Source organism: Mobula birostris, chromosome 22, assembly GCF_030028105.1.
Source record: "Mobula birostris isolate sMobBir1 chromosome 22, sMobBir1.hap1, whole genome shotgun sequence".
In the NCBI taxonomy this organism is placed as follows: domain Eukaryota; kingdom Metazoa; phylum Chordata; class Chondrichthyes; order Myliobatiformes; family Myliobatidae; genus Mobula; species Mobula birostris.
In genome coordinates, this window is record NC_092391.1 from 51,845,616 (window position 1) to 51,865,189 (window position 19,574).

Here is a 19,574-nt window from a genome sequence, read left to right on the forward strand (position 1 = left end):
ATTCCCATGAGCACCACAGGCACACTACGTCATTCCGATGAGCGCCGTAGGCACACTACGTCGTTTCCATGAGCACCGTAGGCACACTATGTCGTTCCGATGGTGTTCCGATGAGCACCACAGGCACACTACGTCGTTCCCATGAGCACCACAGGCACACTACGTCGTTCCCATGAGCACCACAGGCACACTACGTCATTCCGATGAGCGCCGTAGGCACCATATGTCGTTCCGATGGTGTTCCGATGAGCACCACAGGCACACTACGCCATTCCCATGAGCGCCGTAGGCACACTACGTTGTTCCCATGAGCGCCGTAGGCACACTACATGGTTCCCATGAGCACCACAGGCACACTACGTCGTTCCGATGAGCGCCATAGGCACACTACGTCGTTCCGATGAGCGCCGTAGGCACACTACGTTGTTCCCATGAGCGCCGTAGGCACACTACATCGTTCCCATGAGCACCACAGGCACACTACGTCGTTCCGATGAGCACCGTAGGCACACTACGTCGTTCCGATGAGCGCCGTAGGCACACTACGTCGTTCCGATGAGCGCCGTAGTCACACTACGTCGTTCCCATGAGCACCACAGACCCACGTCGTTCCCATGAGCACCGTAGGCACACTACGTCGTTCCCATGAGCGCCGTAGGCACACTACGTCGTTCCCATGAGCGCCTCAGGCACACTACGTTGACACCGGAATGTGTGGCGACATTTGCGGGCCGCCCCCAGCACATCCTTAGCTTATGTTGGTTGTTAGAGCAAACAATGCAATTCACTGTATATTTCGATGTGATAAATTGATGAACCTGAATTATCTACCTGCCCAGGGTAAAGTTGTGCACTTTCACTGCTCTGCATCACAAACATGTTGATGAAATGAATGAGGATGCTGGGAGCCAGGTCCGAGTTTGCAGCAGAATACGCCAACCACTTATAAATGATCATAAACACAAGGTATCCGAAGAGAGATGTCATGAAGACCAACTCCGGAATAAATACTAGGTAGATGCTAGATTCATTCTTAAAGTGCCTGGATCATAAAAAAAATGAGAAAAACAAAATATTACCCAAAAAGATCAAAACAACACTTTGTACCTTGTTAGATTACAGTAATAAATTTAATGGAAGTTTCTAAATTTGAAATCCAAAACACCACTAAAAATTTTGCATATATATTTGCTAAAAGCACAAGGCAAGAGGGAAGGCATTTCCACTCACCCACCACCCACCCCTCCCTCCCCCCCCCCGCACAGCCCATTACATCTGGGACCACCCTTCAGTCCATTCAGTCACAAGGATACAAACTACTCAGACCACAGAGGGTCACATTTATGTTCTTGTGTCAGCAGGTCATTCCTGAGCACGGTACCCAGAAGTGGTGTCAGGAACTGTAGTTGAAGAACAACCTCTCTCCCTTTCAATCTGATTTCTCTTACAGTGCTAATATTCTGCAATGGTCATTTCCTTTTTAGGGAGTGAGTATAACTAGTGGTGGGCCCCGAGGAACAATTTCTGGACCTCATTTAAGACCACAAGACACAGGAGTAAAGTTAGGCTGATCAGACCATTGAGTCTGCTCAGCATTCCATTAATGCCCGCCGCTCTCTGTAAGACACCTGTATGCGCTCCCTGTGACCATGTGGGTTTCCTCTGGTTTCCTCCAAAGATGTACCAGTTGGTACGTTAATTGGTCATTGCAAATTGTCCTGTGATTGGGCTAGGGGTAAATAGCTGGGTGGCCAGAATGGCCTACGCCATTCATGGGTAATTTATTATTCCCCTCAACCCCAATCTCCTACCTTCTCACTGTAACCTTTGACACCCTTACCATCAAGGACCTATCAATTGCTACTTATATTAATGGCCTGAAGGAGGGGAGAAGTGCCAGTCAATATGCGGAAAGTTAAAATCACCTACTATCACAATCTTTGTTTCTTGAAGCCGTCTGTTATCCCTCTACAAATCTGCTCTTCTAAATCCCATTAACGTGATCATACTTCTCTTACTCCACAGTTCTACCCATAGAGCCTCACTAGACGAGCTCTCCATTTTGTCTGACTAGTAATACCACCTTTCCTGCTCTATCACATTTAAAACAACAGGATCCCAGAACACTGAGCTGCCCAGTCCTGCCCCTCCTGCAACCAATGAGATTTACAGGAAGATGTTGTACACTGCTTGGCGTTGCTGCCTGCAGCTCCTCCGACAGTGCCCTTAGGTAAGCTGCAGGGCCATGAAGGGGTTACAAATGATTACATCAAGGAACTTAGCCTGAAGATGGGTCTGCACCTTAACTTGAAGACAACTAAAATTATGAATACTGCCAGCAATACCAATTTCTATCTCGATGGCGAGGAAGTTAAAGTGGTTGACGGCTTCAATTTACTTGGATCAATGATTAACACCAAAGCAGTAAGCAGTCAAGAAGCCCAATGAAGAATAACCCTTGGCAGAGCAGCCATAAAGGATTTAGAGAAGATCATCCAAAACAGGAATCGATCTCTACATATGAAGATTCAACTTGTGCAGGTGATGATATTCCCAATGACATTATATGGATGCGAAGACTGGGTGGCAAAGGAGGAGGATTGGAAGCATATCGACACCTTTGAACAGTGGTGCTGGAGAAAAGTACTACACATCTCGTGGATTTCTCTCAGAACAAACGAATCTGGCCTCAACGAGGTCAAACCAAGTCTCTCTGGGTAGGCTCAAACAACAAGACTCCGTCTGTCGTACTTTGGACACAGCACGCGAAGAAACAGCTTCCTGAAGAGAGGATATCATGCTGGGCAAAGTGGAATGACAATAGAAGAGAGGAAGGCCGCCAATCAGATGGATGGACAGAATAAGGAGAGCTACTAACGCAACGTTATCTACAATGAGCCGCCTTTGTGAGGATCAAAACTCATTTAGAGTGACTATCCATAGGATCACGAGTCGACGACAACTCAATGACTCTTAACAACAATCCATAATACCTCACTGGACGAGCTCTCCAGTCCGTCCACACTGAGCACTGACATGACATTTTCCCTGACTAGTAAGGCCACCCCTCCCCCTTTAAACCCTCCCACTCTGTCACGCCTAAAACAACGGAATCCCGGAATATCGAGCTGTCAGTCCTGCCCTCTCCGACAACCAAATTTCACTAATGGCCACAATGTCTTAACTCCACATGCTAATCCATGCCCCAAGCCATCTGCCTCCCTAACAACACTCCTGGCATTGAAATACATGCAGCTCAGAATATTAGTCCCATCATGCTTGACCTTTTGATTCCTGACTTTCCCCTAAACCTTTTACTAATCAATGACTTGGTGTCTGCAGCCGTCTGTGGCAATGAATTCCACAGATTCACCTCACACTGGCTGAAGAAATCCCTCATCTCCATTCTAAAGGGACATCCATCTATTCTGAGGCATGTGGGCCAAAACTGCCTTCCCCACTTCGTTCAGACAAAGCTAGGAAGAGACAATTAACTTGAATACAATCCAGAATTGCTGCATGAGATCTTAAAGGACTTACAAATGATTGAAGACTCCCAGAATGACTCCAAATGTCATATGGGTAATACCAAGAATAACCGACATTTTCATTTTGAACGAGTTCAGAAAGCTCAGGCGATTACTTGCAAGGTTCCAGATCTTAAAAAAACAGACAAAAGGTTACACAATCCTGTTTTTAGTCTGGATCAAGGTAAAGCAGCAGATGGAAAAGAAACCAATTATATTTCAATCATTCGAACAGTCACACCCACCAAATGAATTGCAATCCATCACCCAAGGTTGAAAGTCAACATACAATTCAGGCGGGCACTCATTAACAGAACCTCTTACTCCAAAATCAGCGCAGTAACCTTCAGTCAACAATCACTCTCGCATGACTGCCACACCCCACAGGGACCACTCACCGGGTCGATGCCAAAGGGATATGGTGCTTTGAAAACTCCAGTAACATTGGGATCCAAGCCCAGGAGCTGACTACGCTTAACTTCAGTGACCCTATCAGAGAAAAAAAACATCAAACATTCAACTTATTTACTGTCTGTGATTTAAACATGTTCCTGTACAATTATACACTTTAATTATTTTACATTATGTTTAAGTATAACCAACATACCGTGAGAACCTCTTTACCGATCCATTTGTAAATTGTGGATGAATTGGTTCATATCACTGACCGGATAGTAATATGAAGAAAGCACGGCAACACTCCTACTTCCTTAGGAGCCTGCAGAGATTCAGCATGTCACCTAAAACTCTGGCAAACTCCTATAGATGTATAGTGGAGAGTATAGTGACTGGTTGCATCACAGCCTGGTATGGAAACACCAAGGTTCTTGAACGGAAAACCCTACAAAAGGTAGTGGATACAGCCCAGTTCACCATGGGTAACGACCTCCCAACCACTGAGCACATCGACACGAAACGTTGCCATAGGAAAGCAGCATCCATCATCAGAGACCCCCACCACCCAGGCATACTCTCTTCTTGTCACTGCCGTCAGGAAGACAGTACAAGAACTTCAGGGCCCACAGCTCCGAGTTCAGGAACAGTTATTACCCCCAAGAGGAGCATTCCACCATCCTGCCTGGCATCTCTACTTCCCTAACTGAACAAGAAAATGAACCTCGGGGTTGTTTTTGGTGACACAGACTGCAGCAGAGATCAAGTCTGCGCATATATTTAAGGCGGAAGTTGAACGTTTCCTGATCAATCAGGGCATCGAAGCATATAGCTAGAAGGCAGGAGTATGGAGTTGAGTGGGACCCAGGATCAGCCATGATGGAGCAGACTCGATGGGCTGAATGGCCTAATTCTGCTCCTATGTCTTATGATCTTATAGACATACATGTACCGTGATAATAAATTTACTTTAAACTTTTGAACCAAAGGAGGCTAAGGTTTTAATTAGGTTGGAGAGAAAACCCTAGCAAACAATTCTGGCAGAGAAGCTGGGGTTGCGACTGGTGTGGGGCTCGTGCAGGAGCTGTTCCCACAGGGAAGCTCACTGTTGTGCACTGGGGTTTGCCCTCAGGGGCTCCTGAGCCAGTCTACGTCCAAGCAGTTCCCTGGAACTACTGAACAGGCATCTCCCAGTAGGAATTAAGCTCTGATTCCAAAACTATTACCCTCACTGCCAAGGAACTCATTCAATTCAGCTCAAACAATTCTCACCAGTCCCGAAGCCTGATATGGCAATTAACACCCTCCTCAGCGTCTCATCACCACTTAAACTTCAGTTAATTATACTTTATTGTCGCCAAACAATTGATACTAGAACAAACAATCATCACAGTGATATTTGATTCTGCGCTTCCCGCTCCCTGGATTAAAAATCGATAGTAAATATTAATAATTTAAATTATAAATCATAAATAGAAAATAGAAAATGGAAAGTAAAGTAGTGCAAAAAAACCGAGAGGCAGGTCTGGATATTTGGAGGGTACGGCCCAGATCCGGGTCAGGATCCGTTCAGCAATCTTATCACAGTTGGAAAGAAGCTGTTCCCAAATCTGGCCGTACGAGTCTTCAAGCTCCTGAGCCTTCTCCCGGAGGGAAGAGGGACGTAAAGTGTGTTGGCTGGGCGGGTCGTGTCCTTGATTATCCTGGCAGCACTGCTCTGACAGCGTGCGGTGTAAAGTGATTACACTTTAATTGTAATTACAGGCTAATTAGCCTGGCAAGTAGTAAGTCTATGGGCTGTGGGAGAAGATGGAAGCATCCAATGGAAATCCACATTGTTACAGGTAGAAGTGTGCAAACTCCACACAGACAGCTCTGGAGATCCAAAGTGAACTGGGGTTGCTGGAGCTATAAAACAGATCACTCCGCACTCCCACTCAGACCGCACGTCACCTAAAGCCGATGCCGTTTGTATCTCAGGGTCACTAACCAGTCAATCCAGCAAGACCACTTACACTGTCACAGAGCACTGCAGCACAGAAACAGACCCTTTGGCTCATCTAGTATATGCAAGCCTGGCCTTCTGCCTAGTCCAGTCTACCCACACCTGGACCACATACTGGCCACCTGGAGCCTCTCCTTCACTGCACAACTAACTCATCTTTAGCATCATAAAGTCAGAGAAAAGTACCGCATATAAACAGGCCCTTTAGCCTTACCAGTATGCACTGAATCATTTAAACTACTCCGATCGACCTGCATCGGGTGTGTGTTTCATGGTGTTCCATGAAACATCCTGAAAGGAGCATCTGTGCTTTGACTTTTTAAGAAAACTTTGTATTATGACAGAGTGTCACAGAAAAGTACGGCACAGAAAAAGGCCTTGTACCCCATCTAGTCTGTGCCAAACCATTTAAACTTCCTAATCCCATTGACCTGCACCAGGACCATAGTCCTCCATACCTTTACCCCCCTACAACCCTCTGAGTGAAGAAGTTTCCCCTCACGTTCCCCTTAAACTCCTCACTTTTCAACCTTAACCCACAACCTATGGTTGCATTCCCACCAAACCTCCGTGGAAAAAGCCTGCTTGCATTTACCCTACCTATACCCCTCATAGTTTAGTATACCTCTATCAAACCTTCCCTCAATGTTCTACGTTCCAATGAACAAAGTCCTAAGCTATTTAATCTTACACACAGTACAGAGATTCGAGTAACTAGTAGATTCAGACAATGTACATACATCCTACTTTCATTTATAAACATGCTCTTGACACTCCATCCGGACCCAAATACATTCAAGGACTTTGAAAAGCAGTCGTTGTAGATAAGGCCAGTGTACAAAGTAAATATTCCCATCATCAGGATGATGTAACGACCATCAAAAAATGTGTTCCAGATCTGTTAACGACAAGTCAAGTTTATTGTCATTTAACTAGATACATGTATATAACATATACAATCATAATATATACAGAAACAAGACAACATTTCTCCAAACCAGGGTGTAAAGCACAGTCGAGTCTACTGGCGAGCCGCAGCAATCGGTGCTGGATCTGTTGTTGTTTGTCATCTATATCAATGATCTGGATGTTAATACGCTTAAATGGATCACCAGATCTGCGGATGACGCCAAGTTAGGGGCTGTAGTGGACAGTGCGGCAGGCTATCATGGCTTGCAGTGGGATCTGGACCAGTTGGAAAAACAGGCTGAAAAATGGCAGATGGAATTTAATGCAGACAAGTGCGAGGTTTTGCACTTCAGTAGGACCAACCGGGGTAGGTCTTACACAGTGGATGGTTGGGCATGGAGGAGTGTGGTAGAACAAAGAGATCTGGGAATACAGGTCCATAATTCATTGAAGACGTCATCACATGTAGATAGGGTCATAGTGAAAGCTTTTGGCACGTTGGCTTTCATAAATCAAAGTACTAAGTGCAGGAACGAGGAAATCTGCAGATGCTGGAAATTCAAGCAACACACAAAAAAAAAATGCTGGTGAACGCAGCAGGCCAGGCAGCATCTATAGGAAGAGGTACAGTTGATGTTTTGACATGTGTGTGTCTGTGTCACTAAGTGCGTGAGGTGGGATATTATGTTGAAATTATATAAGACGTTGGTGACGTGGTGAGAGTGTGGAAGTAGCTGCCAGCACAAGTGGTGCATGGAAGCCCGGTGAAGTTTGAATACATACATGGACGGTAACGGAATGGAGGGCCGTGGTCCCAGTGCAGGTCGATAGGAGTAGGCAGTTTAAATGGTTCGGCACAGACTAAATGGGGCACAAGGCCTGTTTCTGTGCTGTCCTTTTCTGTGGCTCTATGAGAAGACACAAAGTGCTCTTCTTTAAAAGTCAAAACACAGATACTCCGTTCAGGATGTGTCTCATGGAACACCAGCCCTCTGGGCGGGAGCGACAGTGAAGCTGGTGTTGGGCACTGTAAGGGCATTGGCAGTGTGAGTGGCACGCGGGGATGAATTCACAGCAGCAGATCTGTGAAAGGCTGACTGAATAGATGTACGTGCATTGTATCGAACTGGTCTCCGTGTCTCACCTCATTCCTCGTCCGCCTCAGTTTCGGGTTGTTTTCGGACAGCACCATCCACAGTGCAAACACTGTCATAATCAAACCGTGTCCAAAGTCTCCAAACATCACCGCAAACAGGAACGGGAAGGTGACAATGGTGTAAGGGCCTAGTGACAAGCAAAAATATTATTGTTGCTGCTTTTATAACGAGCAGTGACTAGTCACACAAACAAATTCAATATCATCTACATGACAGATTGAGAATCTTACAGCACAGATACAAGCCATTACAGCCCATCTCATCCCCTCTACACAAATCCATTTGCCCATGAGGCCAGTATCCCTCGACACCTTTCTCGTCCAAGATCCTGTCCTTTGAAATGTTGTAAATGTGTAATAAAGTACCTGATTATGTATGAGATATTCTTGTAACTCTACACTCAGCTGAGAGATCCCCAAGGCCACTACACTGAATAACAGTGTGGTAAGCAGCTATTCGTTCTCGCTGATGCACACAGTAACCTCCTCCTACCCTTCCATCCTTGGTCCATGTAACTATCTCACATTCTCCTAGTGCATCTACAGAGCATCAGGACTAGGAATGCCAGACTGGGCAACAGCTTCTTCCCTCATGACCTGAGACTAATCAATACCCTGCCACCACCGAGGTTTAGTCACAAAGGCAGCGAGCTGTTTACCTGTGCTACATGCATTTTGATTATATTTAGTTAACTTATTTATGGTTATATTTTGGTTTATGTGCCGGATATGAAATACGTTTTATGGGTTCACCATGGTCCGAAAGAACATTGTTTTGTTTGCTTGTATATATGTACGGTCAGGTGACAATAAACTACTCCCACGGAGTGGGGGAAAATTCCCTCCCCGACTCACCTGAACTCCCACTTTAATTAAATGCATTTCTCAGCTCTCTACAAGTGTAAACACTGACAGTGACTCTGTAAACACCGTTTACACTTGGAAAGGTCTTCATCAGCTCCTGCACAAAGTCCAGGCAAAAGGCTGCCGTTCAAACCTCCCTCTCGGTCCTGGGAAAAACTGCAAGGCTTACAAAGTTTTGAGAGAATCAGTAGGTAGAGCGACAAGTCACATGCACGTACCCGGGTTCACCTCCTGGTAGTTTCCAACTCCATACGCATCCACGATATTTTGAAATCCCGAAGTGAATTTATTTGTGCGGATGAGTGTCGGAGGAGTGTCTGTTGTGGGGATCCGGTTCACGAACGATGGGACAGTGGCACTGCTTTTCCTCTGGGAAGGGCGATCCACAAAACAATCCGTCAACCACAAACGACAGGACAAGGGCGGATACCACAGCACAGCAAGAGTGGAGCAGTGAGACAGCAGGTGGGTAGAAATGAGAGGGATAGGAAACATTGTTTTACACAAGGGAAATTGCACCCATTACAGCAATCTGGAAAGAGTTAAAAACTGACTGACACTCACAGATCCTTCTTCCAAAGCGTGGCGAACTTTGGACAGATCAGCCACGGGGCACCAGACCTCAGCAATGAGACACTTATTGGTGACATCGAAACTGCAGAGATTCAGAATGTGGTAGATGGCCTTCATTTTCTTCACCTGAACAAGCCGAGTGTGGATGGATTCGGATGCCTTCAGTAAAACCTGCTGCAGGTACTCCTCAGTCCTATGTAATACCTGAGCAAACAGGTCAAAGGAGACAACGTTAATATTTCCACAGGCAACTTTCTTCTCCTGTAAATAAATATTCCTCACTTCTGTGCAGATTGGTGATAGATCTCCTCCTCACTGATGAATTGAACCGAATTGCATTAAATTGACATAAAAATAGTAACCATCTCTTCTTTCAGTTAGTCCTGACGAAGGGTCTCGGCCTGAAATGTCGACTGTACGTCTTTCTATAGATGCTGCCTGGCCTGCTGCGTTCACCAGCAATTTTTGTGTGTGTTGCTTGAAATTCCAGCATCTGCAGAATTCCTCGTGTTTGTGAATTAAATTGACTATTACTTACATCCTTCACATACATGAGGAGTAAAAATCTTTATGTTACGTCTCTGTCTAAATGTGCAATTTATAATCGTATGTACAACAGCACAGTCAATATAACATAGAAATACAGTTGTGTCAGCGTGATTTAATCAGTCTGATGGACTGGTGGAAGAAGCTGTCCCGGAGCTTGTTGGTTCTGGCTTTTATCCTGCGGTACCGTTTCCCGGATGGTAGCAGCTGGAACAGTTTGTGGTTGGGGTGACTCGGGTCCCCAGTGATCCTTCGGGCCCTTTTTACACATCTGTCTTTGTAAATGTCCCGAATAGTGGGAAGTTCACATCTACAGATGTGCTGGGCTGTCCGCACCACTCTCTGCAGGGTCCTGTGATTGAGGGAAGTACAGTTCCCATACCAGGCAGTGATGCAGCCAATTAGAATGCTCCCAATTGTGCCCCTGTAGAAAGTCCTTAGGATTTGATCAACACTGGCGTATCTCAGGGATATGTGCTTAGCCCACTGCTCTACTCCCTCTATACCCATGACTGTGTGGCTAGGCATAGCTTAAATACAGTCTATAAATTTGCTGATGATACAACCATTGTTGGTAGAATCTCAGATGGAGACGAGGAAGTAGAGGAGTGAGATACACCAGCTAGTGGAATGGTGTCACAGCAACAACCTGGCACTCAACGTCAGTAAGACGGAAGAGCTGACTGTGGACTTCAGGAAGGGTAAGACGAGGGAACATGAACCAGTCCTCAGGGGGATCAGAAGTGGAGAAAGTGAGCAGTTTCAAGTTCGTGGGTAACAGGATCTCTGAGGACTAAACCTGGAGCCAATATACTGATACAACTATAAGGCAAGACAGTGGCTATATTTCATTCAGAGTTTGAGGAGATTTGGTTTGTCACCTAAAACACTCAAAAACTTCAACAGATATACCGTGGAGAGCATTCTGACAGGCTGTATCACTGTCTGGTATGGGGTGGGGGGAGGGCAGGGGGCTACTGCACTGGATCGAAAGAAGCTACAGAAAGTTGTAAAATTAATCAGGCCTATCTTGGGTACTAGCCCCCATAGTATCTAAAACATCTTCAAGGAGCAGTGACTCAGAAAGTCAACATCCATTATTAAGGACTCCCATCACCCAGGACATGGCCTCTTCTCATTGTCACTGTCAGGAAGGAGGGACAGAAGCCTGAAGACACACACTCAGTGTTTCAGGAACAGCTTCTTCCCCTCCGCCATCTGATTTCTAAATGGACTGTGAATCAATGAACACTGCCACATTATTTTTAAAATATATTATTCCTGTTTTTACACTACTTTACCTATTTAAATACATACTTACTGAAATTGATTGACTTATTTATGTATTTTTTTCTTTCAGCGTTATCACGTATTGCGTTGTACTGCTGCTGCTAAGTTAACAAATTTCACAACACCTGCCAGCGATAATAAACCTGATTCTAATATTCGAGGAAACAGAGGAAAGGGGTAAAGTTAATATTCCCAAAGGCAACCTCCTCTTCCTGTAAATAAATAATCAAAGATGCGTCAGGTGTCAGTGTCAAGGCTAGCAACCCCGCTCATACGATGGACGTTATTCCTCACACAGTGTGGTTAGGGGGCAGTGCCCAGGGATCACCACACTGTCACAGGGTTCTCCAGAAAATCCACAATCTTCATAGCGGAAGCAATGCCAACTAGAGGGAGGGAGGGAGAGCTTGGCACCAGTAGAAGGTGAGGGGGGGACCGCCATGGTGGGGGAGGAGTGCAGAGGGAGCCAACGGAGCCCACAGTGGAGGAGGAGGGAGTGTGAAAGCATCAGGAGAGCCTGGCGCGACTGGGAGGAAGGGTGCGCTGAGAGTCCCTAGTAGCAGAGGAGGACATAGCATCGAGGGCACCCAGCACCACAGCAGAGGGTGGGAGGGTGCGGTTAGGAGCATGCTCTCTTCTCATTACTACCACCAGGAAGGAGCGTGAAGACCCACACTCAGTGATTCAGGAACAACTTCAAACCTTCTGCCACCACATTTCCAAAAGCTTGTTTAGACAAGGTGTCAAAGGTTATGGGGGATAAGGCAAGAGAATAGGGTTGAGGGGGATTATAAATCAGGTATAATGGACTGGCAGAGGAGACTCAATGGGCTGAATGGCCTAATTCTGCTATGTCTAGTGGTCCATGAACACGACCTCGTTAAGGTTTCATTTTCCTGCGATACTTATTTTGTAATTTAAAGTGTTTTTGTCTTTGCACTGCACTATTGCTGTAGCCAGACAACAGATTTCACACTGTCAGACAGCAGTGATAAAGCTGTCTCTGAGAGAGCACAGCACTGCCAGGGGGTGGGGGGGCCATAGTCAGCACACGCCAGCCAACTGCGCTATTTTTTCTTTCACATTACTGAGGGTTGCAGCATGCTCCCCAAACAGCACATTTCAAGATTCAGGATTGCTTAATGTCATTTCCTGCAGACAGTGTAAAGGAGAATGAAATCATTGTTACTCTGGATCCGAGGCAGCACAAAAAAAAACACAATAAGATAAAGGACCCAATAATAATAAAAAGCACAGTAAATATAAACACACAAGATAGCTTATTGATTGTATGTCTATAAAGTGATGCTAGGCACAGGAGTGTCTGTACATAATGTGACTGTCAGGAAGTTCTTTAATAATTTAATAAATGTTTATTGCACAGCTAACAACAGCAGATATTTTACGGATATTTTGTGGTTTGTTACCAAGCAGAAGCCAACACTCAGCTCAAGCAGGCAGAGATGTGGAACTCACCGTGTGGAGGTCTTGGATTCGTGTGTTGAGGCCAGCCACAATGTCCATCCTCTCCTGGTTCGTGTTTGGATAGGGATAGACGTGGCAGTGATAACTACAAGTAATTGCACTAGATTAACAGCAATGTTTATATACACACAAACACACACACACACACACACAGGACTAACATACAACGAGAGGTACAGTAGCAAAGTTACTGGACTAACATGTAAAGGTCTTCCCATTGTAACCAAACAGCTGGATGATGAAGGCAGGACAGTGGATGCTGTCTACTTGGGCTTTAATAGGGCCTTCAACAAGGTCCTGCATATTAGACTGGTTAGGAAGGTTGGGTCCCACAGAATACGGAGAGAGCTAGTCAGGTGGGTCAAAATTGTCCCAGAGGTACTGTAGGTAGCAGAGAGTGATTGAAGGTGGTTTCTTGGGATGGAGGCCAGCGAGTAAACATAGACCACAGAAAACCTACAGCACAATACAGGACCTTCGGCCCACAAAGCTGTGCTGAACATGCCCTACCTTACAACTACCTAGGCTTTACCCATAACCCTCTATTTTTCTGAGCTCCATGTAGCCATCCAGGAGTCTCTTAGAAGACCCTATCGTTTCCGCCACCGGCAGCCCATTCCACGCACTCACCACTCTCTGCCTAAAAAACTTAACCCTGACATCCCCTCTGTACCTACTTCCAAGCACCTTAAGACTATGCCCTCTTGTGCTAGCCATTTCAGCCCTGGGAAAAAGCCTCTGACTATCCACACGATCAATGCCTCTCATCATCTTATACACCTCTATCAGGTCACCTCTCATCCTCCGTCACTCCAAGGAGAAAATGCCGAGTTCACTCAACCTATTCTCATAAGGCATGTTTCCCAATCCAGACAACATCCTTGTAAATCTCCTCTGCACCCTTTCTATGGTTTCCACGTCCTTCCTGTAGTGAGGCGACCAGAATTGAGCACAGTACTCCAAGTGGGATCTGACCAGGGTCCTATACAGCTGCAACATTACCTCTCGGTTCTTAAACTCAATCCCATGGTTGATGAAGGCCAATGCATCGTATGCCTTCTTAACCACAGAGTCAACCTGCGCAGCAGCTTTGAGTGTCCTATGGACTCTGACCCCAAGATCCCTCTGATCCTCCACACTGCCAAGAGTCTTAACATTAATACTATAGTTTGCCATCATATTTGACCTACCAAAATGAACCACCTCACACTTATCTAGGTTGAACTTCATCTGCCATTTCTCAGCCCAGTTTTGCATCCTATCAATGCCCCGTTGCAACTTCCACACTATCCACAAAACCCCCAACAGTAGTGAGTAGTGGGGCACCACAGGAGTCTGCGTTGGGGCCATTGTTATTGGTTATTTATATCAGGGGTCCCTAACCTTTTTTGCAACGCAGACCGGTTTATTACTGACAATATTCTTGCAGACCGGCCAACCGGGGGGGGGGGGGGGGGTAGGGTTGCCAACGGACAAGAGTAGCAGTCAAATACGTGGTTTACCCCGAGAAAGACTACAATGACCATGAAGCTTTGAGCAGGCACCAGTGCGCATGCGTGTACATGCCGATTTTTTTCTACAAATCATTTTTGGCGATTCTGTTCGGGGGTGGGTGGGGTGTTAATCATGACCGGAATATAGCCGATAAGTGGCTAATACACTCAATTTCATTTTAAAAGGGTTTATCTAATAAATTTATTATTAAACACACAGCGCACATTTTCCTTGCATGAATATAGTGCTAAATCAATTATCAGGGGAGGACAGGGGAGCTTGAAGTAAGTGTTGAACGAACTTCCAGTAGAAGTGGTAGAGGCAGGTTCGATATTATCATTTAAAGAAAAATTGGATAGGTATATGGACAGGAAAGGAATGGAGAGTTATCAGCTGAGTGCAGGTGGGTGGGACTAGGTGAGAGTAGCGTTCGGCACGGACTAGAAGGGCAGAGCTGGCCTGTTTCCGTGCTGTAATTGTTATATGGTTATATAAGTCACTTATAAGTCAATAGCATCATAACATTTTAAGTAACGTTTGGATATCAAACACACAGCACATATTTTCTCCGTATGAACATATAAAATCATTGCAACACACCAATATCGCTGAATCAGTGGGAGACCTTGGCTTGTTTCCCTGCAACAAGACGGTGCCATCGAGGGGTGATGAGAGACAGCGATACTCGAAGGGGGTTCCTTATGTCCAGTCTATTCTGCAATTTAGTTTTCGTTGCATTCATTGCAGAAATATGTTGGAAATGGAAGCAACGTTTTCAGTGCTTTCATGGCTATCTCAGGATATTCAGCCTTGACTTTGATCCAGAATGCCAGCAGAGATGTTTTGTCAAACATACTTTTCAGCCCGCCATCATTTGCAAGCTGGAGGAGTTGATCTCCTTCCCGCGCTGACACGGATGATGCATGCGTAATAACCTCGCGTGCGTTCAAGCTCAGCAGTGGGCGTGACAGGGAATGAGGAAAGGTGCAGCTGATTCATATCGCCAAATCATATCGTTTTCCTCGCGGCCCGGCACCAATCCACAGCCCAGTGGTTGGGGACCGCTGATTTATATAAATGATTTGGATGTGAATGGACAAGCTTGGTCAGCACGTTTGTGGATGACTCAAAATTAGGAGGTGACTATTGTTCATCACAAGGGGATCTTGATCAAGGAGTTGAGCTGAGGAGTGGCAAATGGGTTTCAATACAGATAAATGTGTGGTGATGCACTTTGGAAAGTCAAACCATCATAGGACCCAATGAATGTTAGGGCACCAGGAAGTACAATGCAACTGAGGAACAAGGGCGTTACAGCTGGATATTGTTATGAAAAAGGCATACAGCACACTGGACTTCATCAGCCAGGACGTTCAGTATGGGAGTGGGGACATTACACTGCAGTTGTGCAAGTCATTGGTGAGGCCACACGGAGTATTAAGTACAGTTTTGGTCACAGTTGTAGAAGAGACGAGGTTAAACTAGAAAGATTTATGAGGATGCTGACAGGATCAGAAGGCCTGAGTTATAGGGAGAAGTTGGCCAGGCTAAGTCTTTATTGTTTAGAATATAGGAGAAACGTGGACAAACTTCTATACTGTAGATATGTAGTGAAGATTACACTGACTGGCTGCATAACAGCCTGGTATGGAAACACCAATGCCCTTGAATGGAAAATCCTACCAAAAAAAAGAGGATGTGGCCCAATCCATCACAGGTAAAGCCCTTCCCACCATTGAGCACATCTACATGATACGCTGTCACAGGAAAGTGGCAGCCATCATCAGGGACCCCCACCATCCAGGTCATGCTCTCTTTTCACTGCTGCCGTCAGGAAGGACCTACAATACTGGTTCAGAACAGTCATTACCCCTTAACCTTCAGGCTCCTGAACCAGAGGGGATAATTCACTCAACTTCATTTGCCCCATCATTGGAATGTTCCCACAACCTATAGGTGCACTTTTAAGGACTCTTCATCTCATGTTCTCAATATTTATTGCTTATTTATTTATATTGTTGGTTCTTTCTTTTTGTATTTGCATTTTGTCATCTCCTGCACTCTCTGGTTGAATGCCCCAGTTAGTGCAGTCTTTCATTAATTCTATTATGGTTATCATTCTATAGATTTATTGAGTTTGCCCATAAGAAAATGAATCTCAGGGTTGTATGTGGACACATATATGTACTTCGATAATAAACTTACTTTGAACTTTGAATGAGGGGGCAACCTTATAGAGGTATTTAAAATTATGACAGGCTTAGATAGGTAAATGATAACAGTATTTTCCCCAGTGTAGGGAAGCCCAAAATTAGGGGCGTGGGTTTAGGGTGAAAGGCAACTTTTTCACGCAGAGGGTGGTGAGTCCAGTGGATTTCAGTTAATCGGGCCGTCAGTTCATCGGGGCAGCCACTTATTTGGGACAACCCTTAAAGAACAAAATCTAATCGAGAAAATAGCTGGGATTCCCTTCATTTATTTGGGACACTACACCAGTTAATTGAGGCAGGAGACTGTTGCTGAATATCTTCTAATTCGCGTCAGTTGCATGCACATCGTGTGGCCATTAGACACTATACCATGCAAAGTGAGAAGTTTTTAAAATAGCATCACTTGTGTTTTCGTGCTCAAAAAGCAGTGATTTTTGTCACTGATAGTTGGTGAGTAATAAACAGCAAGACAATTCAGAACTATTTTGCTCACTGCGGTTTCAAGCCTTCAGGCTTCCAGAGGCCAGAAACGGCCAGGAGTGAAAATGAAATGATTTCACTACTTCAACAGATTAGGAACGTTATCTGCAAAGTCTGACTCTGTCAATATAAGTAACCCCCTAGGATAAAGAATTCCAAAGACTCACCATTTGTTGAAAAAAAGAGAAAATTCTTTTCATTTCCACCCTCAAGTGCTGATCCCTTGTTCCAGAGTTCCCAACAAGTGAAAGCATCATCCCTCATCTAACCCATTGGACCCCATAAAAATGCTTGAGTTAGATAATCTAACAACCTTCACACCTCTAAGACATCGTCCCAGTCTACTGAACTTTTCACAGAACAAAAAAGTACCCAAAATCAGAAGGGGACTGGATGTAAAGAGAGAAAATATACAAGGCAATGGGAAAAAACAGAGCCCAATTGCGACAGCCATCCAACCAAATCTGAGAGCGCTAGGAAAAAGGTTAGTCTCTTACCAATCACATATCTTCTTCACTTTGTGGCCAATTTGCTCACCCCAGTATGACACTAAAAATACGACCCATTTCACATTCTCACCCTAAATGTGAAAACACAGATTAAATCAGAGTCTGAGAAAGTGCAAGGGAGTAACAAGAGACTGAGAACAAATACCACAATACTCACAGAATCTGGATCTTCGAGAGGAATCTCTAACTCTTCATATGTCAGGATTGTATATCCCTTGCAAACTCGCCAAAGCATCCGCTCAAAAGGTCCAACCTTCCAGGGATGAATCACTCCAGCTATGAAACTACAGGAGAAATATTTCTACACGAGTTGGAAACACAAACAAGTCACAGAAGGACTCAGCGTCTCACTCACAGTGTCCTCTGTGAAAGGCAGTTTTTTTTATTTTGAGTCTGATCCTGATATAACCTGCAAAGATGCAGAATCCCAAAGATCTAGAGAAAGGTTGAATAGGTTAGGACTTTATTTCCTTGAGCATAGAAGACTGAGGGGAGATTTGATAGAGGGATACAAAATTATGAGGGGTAAAGATAGGATAAATGCAAACAGGCTTTTTCCACTGAGGTTGGATGAGCCTACAACTAGAGGTCATGGGTTAAGGGTGAAAGGTGAGTTAAGAGGAATATGAGGAGAAACTCATGAAAGACTGGATGAACTAGGCTTATACTTGTTGGAATTTAGAAGATTGAGGGGGGATCTGATTGAAACGTATAAAATCCTAAAGGGATTGGACAGGCTAGATGCAAGAAAATTGTTCCCGATGTTGGGGAAGTCCAGAACGAGGGGTCACAGTTTGAGGATAAAGGGGAAGCCTTTTAGGACCGAGATTAGGAAAAACTTCTTCACACAGAGAGTGGTGAATCTGTGGAATTCTCTGCCACAGGAAATAGTTGAGGCCAGTTCATTGGCTATATTTAAGAGGGAGTTAGATATGGCCCTTGTGGCTAAAGGGATCAGGGGGTATGGAGGGAAGGCTGGTACAGGGTTCTGAGTTGGATGATCAGCCATGATCGTACTGAATGGCGGTGCAGGCTCAAAGGGCCGAATGGCCTACTCCTGCACCTATTTTCTATGTTTCTATGTTTCACTCAGAGAGTGGTGCAAATGTGGAACGAGCTGCCAGCACAAGTGCTGGATGCGGGTTTGATTTCAACATTTAAGAGAAATTTGGATAGGTACATGGATGGGAGGAGTATAGAGGGCTGAGGTCCAGGTGTGGGTCAATAGGACTAGGCATATTTGTAGTACGGCACAGATTAGATGGGCTGAAGAGCCGGTTTCTGTGCTGCAGTTTTCTATGGCTCTAAGACACTTACAGGGTAAGTATTTCAAAAACAAGAAAGCTGGGTTTAGTGGTTTGAAATCTGTTTGATGAAATGCTGTACTTCATGGCAAGTTGCACACCTCCAGCATTCTAATTCACCTCTGTGATTTGAGCTGAGCCTCGCTGCGTAAATGCAAGGTGAGAGTCAAAGCCGAGTTACTATCACGAGCACCAGTACGTGCTTGCAGCTGAGTGAGTGTTCCTTCACAGCATCACGGGCACATAGCAGCAGATACACAACATTCATAAGAAAAAACAACTAATAACACAAATTATACAAAAGGACAAAAATATTAGAACAAAAAAAAAAGCAAAATCCATGTGCTGCAAAGTTGCACGAGAAAGCAGCACTGTGGATGACCACAGGACCTATGAGCAGAATTGGGCCATTTGGCCCATCGAGTCTGCTCTGCCGTTCCGTCATGGCTGACTTACTATCCCTCTCAACACCATTCTCCTGTCCATTCCCTGTAATCTTTGATGCCCTGACTAATCAATAACCAATAAACCTCCGTTTTACATATACCCAGTGATGTGGCCTCCACAACTGCCTTTGGCAATGAATTCCACAGATTCACCACCCTCATCTCCGTTCTAAAGGGACGTCCCCCTGTCCTGAGGCTGCCCTCTGGAGCACGATGTGATTCTGAGACGTGATCTGCCACGACAGGTGTAACACTGTCTGCTTCCACGTTGCACAAGTGATTCTAGCCTAGAATCAGAGAAAAGGAGCATCAGAATGCTGAACTGGTGTCAGGACTGGCAGAGGAAACTGCCACTGGGCACAAACCACAGTCACTTGGGGTAG

At 45.1% G+C, this 19,574-nt stretch overlaps 1 protein-coding gene across 2 annotated transcripts in view; it reads right to left on the minus strand.

Moving 5' to 3' along the window:
• The window catches only part of LOC140186451 (V-type proton ATPase 116 kDa subunit a 2-like), a 61,852-nt gene that overhangs the window by 17,855 nt on the left and 24,423 nt on the right, over positions 1 to 19,574 (minus strand). The window contains exons 6-15 of one of the 2 annotated variants that reach the window (XM_072240731.1): positions 17,599 to 17,725; positions 17,430 to 17,512; positions 12,740 to 12,833; positions 9,419 to 9,631; positions 9,073 to 9,223; positions 7,979 to 8,118; positions 6,666 to 6,823; positions 3,926 to 4,016; positions 3,541 to 3,659; positions 832 to 1,042 (exon numbers count right to left, since the gene is read on the minus strand). In XM_072240731.1, the coding sequence (XP_072096832.1) occupies positions 832 to 1,042; positions 3,541 to 3,659; positions 3,926 to 4,016; positions 6,666 to 6,823; positions 7,979 to 8,118; positions 9,073 to 9,223; positions 9,419 to 9,631; positions 12,740 to 12,833; positions 17,430 to 17,512; positions 17,599 to 17,725 (1,387 nt within the window). The remainder of the gene's footprint in view (positions 1 to 831; positions 1,043 to 3,540; positions 3,660 to 3,925; positions 4,017 to 6,665; positions 6,824 to 7,978; positions 8,119 to 9,072; positions 9,224 to 9,418; positions 9,632 to 12,739; positions 12,834 to 17,429; positions 17,513 to 17,598; positions 17,726 to 19,574) is intronic. The other variant, XM_072240732.1, reaches the window with a different exon arrangement.